The sequence below is a fragment of the Scardinius erythrophthalmus genome (assembly GCF_964197995.2).
Source record: "Scardinius erythrophthalmus genome assembly, chromosome: 4".
Classification (NCBI taxonomy): domain Eukaryota; kingdom Metazoa; phylum Chordata; class Actinopteri; order Cypriniformes; family Leuciscidae; genus Scardinius; species Scardinius erythrophthalmus.
The window spans coordinates 22,070,626-22,084,014 of NC_138224.1; the positions used below are offsets into that span (position 1 = coordinate 22,070,626).

General features: G+C 47.2%; 1 protein-coding gene across 3 annotated transcripts in view; it reads left to right on the forward strand.

Annotated features, from left to right (window-relative positions):
* Nucleotides 1–13,389, forward strand: part of LOC308689812 (protein phosphatase 1H-like) — a 94,798-nt gene that overhangs the window by 16,915 nt on the left and 64,494 nt on the right. For 2 of the 3 annotated variants that reach the window (XM_081363830.1, XM_081363829.1), the window contains exons 2-3: nucleotides 6,347–6,512; nucleotides 7,661–8,032. In XM_081363830.1, the coding sequence (XP_081219956.1) occupies nucleotides 6,347–6,512; nucleotides 7,661–8,032 (538 nt within the window). The remainder of the gene's footprint in view (nucleotides 1–6,346; nucleotides 6,513–7,660; nucleotides 8,033–13,389) is intronic. The other variant, XM_081363831.1, reaches the window with a different exon arrangement.

Consider the following 13,389-nt stretch of genomic DNA (forward strand, 5'->3'; position numbering starts at 1 on the left):
ATGCATTGCAGCATGAATACATTATGCTGAATTGCTAGCATTCCGTATTTTCTTTTATTATTATTGTCTGCTTTTATTTTTGTTGTTGTTTTTGTTGCAACTTTTTAGTAGCTTGTTTTGTGAAGTTCAGAGTTTTATCTGATTATTTTGTTGATTCTCACCGTTGTTGAGATTCATATGCTGATTCTTGATGTCTGTGTTGGTCTAACTTATATGGCAGTTCTAAACCTGTTTGTACACCATGTGTTTTTAAAGTTCTTCAGATTATCTGTTTGTTACTGCTGGCTCCTATGTGGTAGTCTCACAGAGCTATTATACTCAAAAACATGATATATATTAGTATTTAACATACTTCGTACAAGGAAAGATAAGACTCTTAATGAGATCAGTGAATCAGGCCGCTATGACGATTATGTCATCATCAATAAACAGCTAACAGCACATCACAGTTTCTCTCTGATTTTCATGCCATAAAAGATGGTTCTCTTACGAGAGGTTCTCTCGTATTGCGTAAGTAGCTTACGCATCGGGAAAGTCTTCTTTCTTCGAGATCTGAAGCCAAAAAATTATCCTTAATTTTGTATTCATTGTCAACGCAGTGCAGCAGCCGACAGACCTAGGCAGGCTGTATAAGCGTGCTCATTGGCTGCTCGGCTGCAACTGCTTAAGCCTATCGGTGAGCGCTCTGAACGCGGCAACCTTCTAACCGTCAGAATGGGCGTGGCCAGCGTGTATATATTCAGCGCTCACAGGCTAAAATTCTGATTTTCTTGTCTTCAGCGAAGCACTTCGCATCGCTGGATCTGGAGAAGCCGCCGCCGTTGAAACCAGCGACCAGCAAGCCTAGGACAGCGCCTGAAGAAGCCGGCCGCCTTCGCCGCCTTCAGCCTTCCGTGCCTGCTATCCTGCTACGCTATCCGGCGTCATATCCTTTTCACTGCTGTGTGTTCGCCTACTGCAACACACCCTCTCCTCTAAAAGAGCACGGGGCGTTTTTCTAAAAATGCCCCGTTTTTCTTGCGGCACGTGCCACGCCCCGCTCAGCAACGGAGACCGCCATCCCATCTGCGCTCTCTGCCTGGGCCGCGATCACACCGCCACCGAACTCTCCACGGGCGGCTGCCCCGAGTGCGAGGAACTTTCAATGTCGACCCTGCGGGCTCGGCTTGAAGTTTTCGACCAACATGTCTCCACGCCCGTCCCTGCTGGGCCGCGCAAGAAGAAGCGCCGCTCACAGCGACCGCCGGAGACCAACCAGGCGCACAGAAGCTCGCCGGAGTCTCTCCCTCGAGTTTCTCCCTCGCCTTCCCCGCCCCCCCTCACGGCCGCGCAGCCGCCGGCCCTCGCCCGCGCCTCCGCCGCTTCAGGGGATGAGGCGGATGTGTTTGGTGAACGCGCCGCGGACAGCTGTTCTCTCCTGGCCTCTGACAGCGAGGAATGGTCCACTGCCTCCTCGTCAGTCCAGGATTCAGGCCGATCTCGAGCGGGCGAGGACGCGGAACTCTTACGCCTCCTCACGCGAGCTGTCGAACAGCTGGGCCTTGACTGGTCTTCCCCGGAAGAGCCAGCCCCGAACAGACTCGACGGCTGCTTCCTTCACCAACGCCGCCGACAGCCGGCGTCCAGAAAAGCACCCTTCCTGCCTGAGCTTCACAGCGAGCTCTCTAAATCGTGGAATGCTCCATTTTCCGCGAGAGTGTCTTCACACGCCTCATCGACGCTCTCACAGGTTGACGGCGCCGCTGAGAAGGGGTATAATTCCATCCCCCCTGTGGAGGAGGCGGTCGCAGCGCACCTTTGCCCGCCCTCTCGTTGGCGCTCAAAGGCTGCCCTCCCGTCCAAAGCATGCAGGACCACTTCAGCCCTCGTCGGCCGCGCTTTCGCCGCCGCGGGGCAGGCCGCATCAGCACTCCACTCTATGGCAGTACTGCAGATCCTCCAGGCTAACCTCCTCCGTGATCTGGACGAGAAGCGCTCGGAGCCTGCTTCCCTCACGGATTTGAGGAGCGCTACGGACCTTTCCCTTCGCGCCACGAAATCCGCTGCCCAGGCCATTGGAAGGTGCATGGCCTCTGTCAGTTACAGAAAGGCATCTCTGGCTCACGCTCGTGGACATGAGGGAGTCTGAGCGCGCGGTGTTTCTCAACGCCCCCCTCTCCCCCACCGGCCTGTTCGGCCCAGCGGTTAGCGGGATCGTCGACCGCTTTTCGGAGGTGAAAAAGACTACAGAGGCAATGAATTTGTTTCTGCCTCGACGCTCCAGGCCTGCTGCACGCCGTCCTTCTGACCAGCCTGCACAAAGCTCTGCCCAGCGTCCAGCTCGACCTCCGTCCTCGCAGCGACGACAGGGCGGCCGCCCTCGTTCTCGCTCGACCAGCCGCGCTAGACCGCCGCCTCCCCGGGGACCCCGGCAGAGGATCGCGGTGAAGCCTGAGCCTCCAAAATCCTCCTAGCCCGAGGAGAGAAGCGACGATTGGGTCCCGCCGCGGCCGGACCGTCGTCAAAGCTTCAAGCTCTGTCAGTCCCCGTTGCCACGGTTACTGCAGACACTCATTTCGCAGCCAACGAGCCGGTGAACTCACCCTCTCGCCTGCACACAACCGCCGTTTTCACGGCGACCCAGAGAAATCTCAAAGAGAGTATTATGCCTGGTCGCGCGCCTCGCGCTGTAAGTGTTTCAAATGCAGTAAATGTGCCCACTTATCTGTGTTCACCTCTGCACACAAGCACTGTAAACCCCGTGTCTCTCACAGAGTCCACTCGCATAAAGCTGGCACAAGCCGCTCGAGTGTTAAAAGTAGGTCACGTGTCCACCCCGCTGTGCCCACACCTACTCACTGCCCGCTCTGTTACACAACCCCTCACAACCGGTCAGGTTATAAACACGGATGCTGTGCCCGCTTCCACGCGCTCACACATCCGCTCTCTTACTTCGCCCCCGACGCCGCCTTCGAGCGTCGTGCTTCACACTGTATGTTCCCCGTCAAAAGCCACCGGGACGCTGTGTGTAAAACGGCCAGTCACCGCTGTGAGCGACCCGCCGTATCCAAGCACCAAGAGCGCGCGCGTCACGCCCGCCCCTCCGTTTCGAGCTCTCGAGCCCGCGATCAGCGGCGATCAGAGCCCGGAGGCTATTCTGCCCCTGCCGAGAGCGTGGGAAGCTATTCCAGGCGCGTCAGAATGGGTGCTGAGCACAGTAAAACGAGGCTATACTCTACAGTTCGCTCGCCGCCCTCCGCGCTTTCAAGCGCGTGTCGAGACCAGAGTGAATGGGGAAGTAGCACATCTACTTCGAGCAGAAATAGCCACACTTCTGTGCAAAAGGGCAATAGAACCGGTTTCCCCTTCCATGAGCGAGTCGGGCTTTTACAGCCGTTATTTCCTCGTTCCCAAGAAGGACGGAGCTCTCAGACCAATTCTAGATCTGAGACGTTTGAACAAGGCTCTTATGAAAAGACCGTTCAAAATGCTCACAACCAGACAAATCCTCGCGCAAATTCGCCCGAGGGACTGGTTTATATCTCTCGATCTAAAAGACGCATACTTTCAGATCCAGATAATACCCCGTCACAGGCCATTCTTGAGATTCGCCTTCGACGGTCAGGTATATCAGTACACCGTCCTGCCGTTCGGCCTGTCTTTGGCACCCCGCACATTCACGAAGTGCATGGACACGGCTCTCGCTCCCCTGAGGGGTCGGGGAATGCGAATTTTGAACTACTTGGACGATTGGCTGATCCTAGCACAGTCAGAGGCCGAACTCATCGCCCACAGAACAGTGCTTTTAAGCCATCTGGACAGCCTGGGGCTTACGGTCAACTGGACCAAGAGCTCGCTCGTGCCCAGTCAATCAACCTCTTTTCTGGGTTTGGATCTGGACACTGTAGCGATGACGGCCCGCCTGTCGACACAGCGCGCGCGCTGCATTCGACGCCTGGCCGCGTCCCTCCGGCCGGGCAGCACCGTACCTCTCAAAACATTTCAGAGGCTACTGGGTTGTATGGCCTCAGCCGCAGCAGTGCTTCGGCTGGGTCTTTTACGAATGCGCCCGCTACAATGCTGGCTGAATGCCCGAGTGCCTCACAGAGCATGGGTTTCCGGCGGTATTCGCATCAGAGTGACTCAGAGCTGCGTTTCAGCTCTGAAGCCCTGGTTAGCGGCCGACTGGTACCAGCGGGGAGTGACAATGGGAGCTATCTCACACCGCAAAATTATCTCGACGGACGCTTCCACCTCAGGCTGGGGCGCTCTGTTCGAGGGCAAACCGGCTTTTGGCCTATGGTCAGACCGGGAAAATGCCTCCACATAAACTGTTTGGAGATGATAGCGGTCGAGAACGCGCTCAGTGGTATCCTATGTGAACCGACAGGGCGGTGTCAGATCCAGGAATTGTTTCCTGTTTCCTATTTCCCGTTACGCACTGTTATCGGTGCTGGCCCGCGCTGCTGGCCGCCCGCATTATTCTCTGCCGCGCGGGAATTTTTCTCTTAATGTGAGACCGACTATGTCGTTTTCTCCTACCCTTATGAGTGCTTATGTACTGTATGGGCTCGCTCCGCCGGCCCTACTGTTTGTACTGTTATGTTTATAGACCGGCCGCGCCGCTCTATTTCATATGCTGCATGAAGTGCATGTACTACGCTGGCCCGTCTCTCCGACCGGCCACATTTCCCAGCAGAGTGTTTTCCCCAGTTCCCCTGGGATTCATGGGCTGGATGCTCGGCGCACACGGCGTTGACAAAGGGTTCCCGATGCGTAAGCTACTTACGCAATACGAGAGAACCTCTCGTAAGAGAACGTACTCGGTTACTAATGTAACCTCGGTTCTCTCTAGAAGAGGGAACGAGTATTGCGTAACCTGCCGTGTCGCGCCACGAGCTTTTGCGCTTCAGACTGCGAAAACCAGAATTTTAGTCTGTGAGCGCTGAATATATACACGCTGGCCACGCCCATTCTGACGGTTAGAAGGGTGTGGAGGGCGCGAAGCGCCCTCATTGGTTGCCGCGTTCAGAGCGCTCACCGATAGGCTTAAGCAGTTGCAGCCGAGCAGCCAATGAGCACGCTTATACAGCCTGCCTAGGTCTGTCGGCTGCTGCACTGCGTTGACAATGAATACAAAATTAAGGATAATTTTTTGGCTTCAGATCTCGAAGAAAGAAGACTTTCCCGATGCGTAAGCTACTTACGCAATACTCGTTCCCTCTTCTAGAGAGAACCGAGGTTACATTAGTAACCGAGTACGTTTTACAAATATGCAGTTAAAGCAGTCCGAGAAATTCTAAAGTTAGAAAGGCAAGGGTCAAGAGCCCAACTAAAGCAAACACTCATCTCCATAATGGTGACTTCAAACTTTATTATTTTCAATTAAACATCAACGTCTAAACCTCTGGTAATTCTCAATAATAACTTTTATGACAAATTGGTTTGTAATACAATATTTTTAAATTACAGGCAACCACAACTGGCAGGTTTTTTTTTTAATCATAAACTGTTCAATGCCATAAAACCTGAAGTATTTCTACCGTATTTTTTACGATAAAGTTCTGGCAACTTTACAGTTTTTTTTACAGTGTACTTCCAAAAACTTTAAAAAACATTTTGCTTGTTTAAATGAAGCGACTCACAGCATTTTAAAATAAACTCAACTCAGACTTTAAGTTTAGTTATCAAACTGTTATCTTACCGTTATTTGAACCTTCATCGCTGTTTAAAGACCGCAAAATTATCAAAATGGGCTGTGATGTGCTCATTTCTTTGATGTGTGTGGAAGTTACCCTAGTCACCATCGTCATATCCAGTCTCATGTCACTCCCCAGAGCTCAGACAGTCCTCCAGCCCTGCCGCTGCTGGAAATTTGCTGTCCTGCTACATACCCTGGAAATGCCCTGCCAGGTCTCGTTCCACCTGTTGGCTCCGCCCTGGCTCCTCCCACCTTCGGCTCCTCGTCCAAGTGTCTCCACCGGGTTCCCTCTTCCCATCGGCTATCCGTTGGTCTGTCGTGGCTCTGTCTATGCCACGGACACCTAGGCCCTCCGCTGCGCTCTGTCTCTTATCCCCTACGGCTAGAGCGGGCTCTTTCTTCCCTTCTGGTTCGCCTCTGTCCTCTGTCTCACCAGCGTCGCCCCATCCTCGGATTCTCTGAATATTGAATATTCATCTTCTGTGTCCACGTCTTCCTATCTGCACACACTATCGTTTTGTAATTTCATGGAAATTTTATATTTAGTATGGCACTTTTGTTGCTGTTTTTTAACTAATTTGTGATTGTCTATTTTTAAACATTACCCTATTTAACATTAAAATGAAAGTGACACTACATCTATCTGTTTTGGTGTTTGTTTTTCAGAGTAATAAATGCAGGTAAAAGTGCTCTGAATGAGGACCAGGCATGCTGTGAGGTTCTACTGGTTAAGAAGAAACCCATAGGATCCTTGACACCCAGAAAGACATCTACAAGTAGAAGGAGGTCGTCCCTTCCCAATAGTGTTGGCATGGGAATGTGGGAAAATGATGTAAGTGATTGTTTACTGTACCAGGTACACTGAATATCTATTGAACAACAATGTTTTTTCAAAAGAGCCTATTTTTTATTATTAATAGGGTTGGGGAAAATCACACATATCTATATTTTAACACATTAAAAATAACAGATGCAAAAAATTCCTGAAATAGCTATGCTAATGTCTTTTCCTAAACCACACCTTCCACACCAGTATATCATATAATTTTCTACGTCAGGGTTTATTAACATAATTGAGATAAATAAGAGCAGCACAAAACTGACTGCGCAGACAAAGATCAACGCCACATTATCGCCTCTTTGACCCACCCACTGGCTGCAACACAGTACTGTTCCTCTAAGTAGCATCCTCCAAGTGTCCTGATGTGGTTGAGGCAAGGAAAATGGAGTGAGGATCAATGTTCACAACCACCAATTTATTGACCGAACAGGAAACACTCAAAAGACATCACAACCAACCTAAAGACAAAAGGAACATAATCAGGCACAAAAGAGAACTGAAACAGCTTTATAAATCAAGACAGTGATTATAAACGTTCAAATTCACACCATTGTTCTAAGTAACATGGAATTTATACATTTTGATTAAATAAAGCAGGCAAGGATTTATTTTAATACTTAAAGTAACTGATATTTTAATACTTGTTTTATATGCAAAAATCTGAGGCTTAAAATCAGGGTAGAAAATCTATCCAACAATCCATACATCAACACATAAACACCAAAGATATCTGCCAGGCCAGCCTTCTAAAGCTGGCAAGAAGCAGGTATGCTAATGGAACACCGAACACGTCCGGCTGATGATGAATATGGTGATGTGAGATGAGACTATTTTCACGGTAGTTCAAGAGAGTGAATCAAGCAGAGGACATATTATCTGTTGTTGCTTTTCATTTACCTTTTCATGACCATAAAACTTGTTGGTCAATTCTTTTTGCGACCCTGCTGACCCAATGAGCATTTCATTGTCCGATGGCCACGCCTTAATTTGGAATATTCTATAGGTTTGCATCCTTTGCATTTCATACAATTCGACTCTAGAATTACTGTAAACCATGGAATATTGGGGCTTATTGCTTTAATATATCATAAGGAAATTACTGAGCAACTGCTGTTTGCTGTGTGTGTTGTGTTATGTAGGCTTGTATTTGTCCACAAGACTCTCAAGAAGGTCTGATCTTCCATTACTGGGCACTGTTTGATGGTCATGCTGGTTCAGGAGCAGCAGTGATGGCTTCTAAACTTCTACACCAACACATTGTGGAGCAGCTCCAAGGTGTACTGGAGGTCCTATCTAACCTGGCGTCTCTTCCACCAACTGTATTGGGTGATGAACCCAACCACCAGCCATCCCCATGCACACATCGGGCCCTCAACCGGGCTGCATCCCTACATGGGGCCACTGGTACACCTGGCTCCCCCTGCACACCTCCAACACGGTTCTTCGTGGAGAAGAAGATCCATCATGAAAGCCTTGTAATTGGTGCCTTGGAGAATGCCTTCAAGATTATGGTGAGGTCCAACTCTGTGTAGTTTCCACAAAATTACTTGATGTGGTTTGAGTTACATGAGTTAGACATAACAGAGTTTTCCAGTTCCAATGGTATTAGACCGGAGAGAATGAAATAGCTGTATAAAATTAATCTTAATGTATTTATTTATACTAGGTGCAAATAGCCGCTTTGTTGGACCTTACAATGCATCGTATTGTCTCATGAATAATTGTAAGCACAGTTATAATACATTAATGCTTATCTATTTATTGTTACACCTTTAGAAAGTATAATACATGACAAACAACCAATTTCAGATATATCAAGGAAATATGCAAATATTAAGATGCATTTTAACTTTGATTACATTTATTTATTAAAATAGAATGCATTATAACATACATTATGAATACATTTATAGTGCATTATACAAAAACGGGTGGTTTCCTGGACAGGGTTTAAATTAAGACAAGAGTAGGCCTTAATCGAGAATAGTTAATCGTGGTTAAAAAAAATCGATTACTGAAACAGATTAAAGTACAGATTAAAAACATCTGAACTAAAATAAACAAGATTCATTTAAAACAAACTGTGCTAATCTGATTTAGCACAATCTGTAAAACATGGAATGATCCAAGAAAAGCTTCAAATTGCATGGAACTAAGATAATCCAAATTTTCCTTGGCAATGGTAGCAGAAAAAAGTCTGCTATCAAACAAACTTTACGGAACAAGACAAACATTTTTTAAGGCAAATAACAAAGAACAACAGCACACATCATCTGTGGAATTGTAAGCTCGTGCTCAATCGGTCCAAAACCGGCATCCGATCAGTGCGGAAGGTCTCTACGTGTTACTGTCTTTTCTCGAGGCAAAGTATTTTTTTATTAAATGCAATACATTTGAAAATGTATATTCTCGTTATTTCATCTGACTCCATAAATGAAAATGTTTGAATGATATCTGTGCATCATTAAATGTAAGCGAATGTTTGGCTATTCTTTTTAACTCTTTAATGAAAATAATGTCAGTTAGAATAATCAAATGTAACAATTTATTATGTCAGGTAAATGTATCAAGCCAATTTCATCATCAATTCAAAGATAATCGATACAAAACATCAAATTCTCTGGAATAAAGAGAAGAGATGCGAACCCAACATTATACATGAAGCTGAGAGTCTTACTCACAGCCTCACGGGCTAATCTGAAATACAGAAAGGCCCCGACCCAACATTAAGATACATGATGCTCAGAGTTTACTCTTAAGTAAGAGTCACTCTTAGCATCATGGGCCAACTTGAGTTACAAAAAGGCCCTGATCTTCTCGTTGCATTCCATTATATAGACAGAACCTCTTTCACATGGAAACATCTTCTAACAATGTAAATTTGCATTCAGAGGTTACACCTTTTGGGCGTGTGAGACCATTTGCCAGGAGATCACCTTCCTTTGTGTGCCAGTTATCCCTAAACTCTTAAAAACCTAATTACCTTTTTGTTTTACTTATTTGGAAATGAGACATTTGTACCAGTCGCATTTCAAATTATTTATTTTTTTTTTTATAGACATTTCAAATTATACCAAAATGTACAATACTCGATGAAAATCATTCACATTAAACTATATATTTTCTTGGGTGAATTCAGGTGATCTGAGCATGAGAGAAAGGGGGTGAGGGATGAGGGAATGAAATGTAGATTAGGATGATTCGGAGGTGAGACTTTTGTCTCAGATGGTGAGTTCAAATGGTAATTTCCAGCAAGATCCTGTCTTCTCAGGGTCTGGTGTCGCTCCTTACCCAGACTGTCCGGCATTTTCTAATTTCCCAAGTCTTACAGAATCAAAGAAAAAGAATGCAAATGAACACACATATACAAAAACAATACATGAACTTCAGTAAAGTTATCAGCTATCATGTATCAGCTTTATTACCTTACTGTTTTGTGAAATGTGGGTTGACATTACAGTAGTCAGAGAGATTTAAGACTTAAAATAAAGACACTGACCAGTTGGATGAATTACTGACAGGAGTAATATAGAGCCGGCAACCTTTGGAGAACATACCAAGGGCCTCATTTATAAACGTTGCGTACGCACAAAAGAATATGCAATAATTGGTGTTTATAAAAAGCAACCTTGACGGAAAAATGTGCGGTCCTTCACGCAAACTCTGACCCAGGCGTACGCACAAAAACGGGTGAAATGAGAAATGGCGACACCATCGGTAGATGGAAGAAACACGTGAAAGTATGTGCATGTGGCGCATCAGTGTCCCCCCCCTCCGCCTCAGTCACCACTCCACTTAATAGGGATTCCCCAATAATTGCCACCAGTCTCTCATCAAGAGGGGTCAGCTCCGGTGTCCCCTTTCCCCTACTCGTGGCAGACACACTCTGGAGATGGAGCGCTAGACGCTTTTTTGCATCGACTTTGATGTCCGACCATTTCTTTTTTTATTTCGGCCACGGCCCGAGGTTGTGAGGTTGCAGCATTAACGGCGTCTGCAACCTTTTGCCACTCAAGTGCCTTTTTGGCATTAGTAATGCCCACACTGTGCCCTCCAAACAACATTTTACTCCTCTTTTCTACCTCGCCAACGATAATTTCTACTTCACATTGAGTGAAGTTACGTTTCTTGGTTTTCCTCTCTGTGTTTGCCATGATTTCTCAATCGATGAATATTAACTTGTGGGCGTTTCACGGACTATTTATGGACAACTATGGGCGTGACATGAAGCCGCAAAAGCTGCGCTACATTTAGAATTGATTGTGATTTATTAAGGGAAAACTGCGTAGGATGTGCGTGCGCACGGTTTTATAAATCTAAATATTTCTGTGCATACGCACATCCTATGTTTCATCCGTACGCCACTTCAGACGCAAATCCTATGCAAATTGTACTAAATTCCTTATACATTTGGTATTGGTAGCCCTTTAATTTGTATTACGCTGTTACGCACGAACAGCGCGCTGACGTGCATTCCGCCAGAGCGGTTTCAGTTTTCTCTTAGTTTCGTTTCTGCCGCCATCTTCTACGAGTGGTAAATGTGCGTGCATGAATACTAAACCACATTCTACCACCTCAGTTATAGCTAATGGCTGTATAATGTTGGACATGTGTATTGACACATCCTGAAGAGATAAACAGTTAACAATCTTCTGTCTCCTGTCATACTTCTTGCCGGGGTTCCGTAGTGGACTAGCCTTCCACCTAACTTCCCAAAATAGAGTCCTTTACATTTGGTCCTTCAAGCCGGATGCTATAGCCACTACGGTGACATGGAGCCACAGAGAACATGTTATTCTCCAGATACCACGCATCCTGCTCAAATGCAAGCCAGAGCGCGTCAGATCCCTTCATATCTGCAAGCTTATGAGGTAGCCTTGCCTAAATCCCTTCTGCCAGTTACTGGGCCTCACGAGACATATCAGCAGCTGAAGATGGATCATGCAGCGGCACCGTTGACCTTCAGTGGGCAGGCCGAGCCCGCCTCGACTGGGGTCCAGCCGACAAGACACGAGTTATCATCTCTGCAGTATGGACGAGGTACTGCCATAGTCAGTGGGGGAAGTATAGATATGGGGCTCAGCAGCCTGGTGGAGCAGCTAGATGTTGGTAGATCTCCTTCTTCTTCTTATTACACATCTCCAGTACCACAGCACCGAGATAACAGCCAGTTAGAGTGTGAGTCATCAAGTAGTGGCACTGTTTCTCCATTTTCCGAGCGAATGGAACAGGCTCAAGCTTACTCACCACCCATTGTCAGGCCAAAGGCTACTGCAGTTCCTGCCATCCCGTTACTGAATACAGAGACGCTCATTCCATGCCTTGGGGTGCCCAGGGAACCACATCAGTCTGTATGGTGGCAGACAGCTCCGACTACAGCTCATATAGTGTACAGCACACCTACATCACAACCCTTTATTCAGATGCCAGCAGCTGCATATGCGAGACTGACAGCAGTGGCATGCAGTGCAATATCCTCTCCTGCTTCCTATAATCTTATATCATCTTTGCCGCAAACCATCACGTCATTGAAGATACCTACAGCCACGACAATACAAAACACTCTGGTGCCACCAGTTTACCAATTACAGATCCCTGCACATAGCCAACCAACACATGTGCCACACCCGTATCAGCCACCACCCATGGTCACAGGATATTACACACCGCAGCCCTCCATTCAGTCATCAGTGCAGAACTGGCATCCTCCTCCAGTTGCATCCACTATGCCATATCTGGCCTCACACGCACGTCCAGTATATCAGCCAGTACCTGCTGCACCTCCACTCCAACCAGTCCCAGTCCCATCGCTACCAAAACTTGTGAATGACAGTGAAAGAGAGTTCACAGATCTGAAAATAGCCCTTGATAATCTGCTGAACCCCCACACTGAGCTCACAGAACATTACAAGTATCGCGTGCTGATGGAGCAGTTGGTCCTTGACGAAGCAAAGCTGATAGCCCAAGCATGCCGTCATCACCCTGCACCTTACACAGCAGCCATGGCAGCCCTTCAGCGCCAATATGGCCAACCTCACCAGCTTGCACAAAGTGAAGTTGCGGCTCTAATGAACTTACCAGATATCAAGGCTGGAGATTCAAAAGCATTCCAGAACTTTGCTCTTAACATTGATCTTCTGGTGGATATGCTTATGTCTTTAGAGGGACCACAAGGAAGAGAGCTTACCTGCACCGGTCATGTTGACAGGTTGCTTAGTAAACTCCCTAAACACTACAGGGATGGATTCATAGAGCACTTACAACTAAGGGGAAGACTGAACACGGACAGTCTTAATCCATATAATTTGCACGATCTTGCAGAGTGGTTGAAGGTCAAGGCCGAAGCCCAATGGCTTTCATCAAAGATGGCTCAACGCTACCACACTGAGAAGGCTCCAGCTCCACGTAGAGAGCGTCCAGCTATTATTAAGCCACAGACTCGGGCCATCTCCGTTTATCATGGTAGTAATCAGCCCAAGGAGGTTAAAGAAGTAAAGCATGTCCGAACAGAGGCTCTTCCAAACCAGCAACTAGTCCAGAGAACAAAGCGCCTGTGTTTGTTCTGTCATAGTGAAGAGCACTACCTCTCTCAGTGCAGTGAGATCACTGAATGCCCACCTGAGCGACTTATCAAGTGGATAAAAGAAGGTAAGAGATGCTGGAAATGCGGACGCACCAACCACAATTGTAATGAGTGCACATTGAAAAAAACATGCGGAGAATGTGGGGACGTGCATCTTAGAGTTCTTCATCGCATAGCACAGCAAGGCCCTCCAGTGACCGCATCTATGTGACACCACCTAGCCATACAGGACGGGTCTTTCTAAAGGTCACCCCCGTGTTACTGTGGAAAGGTGAGAAGTCTATA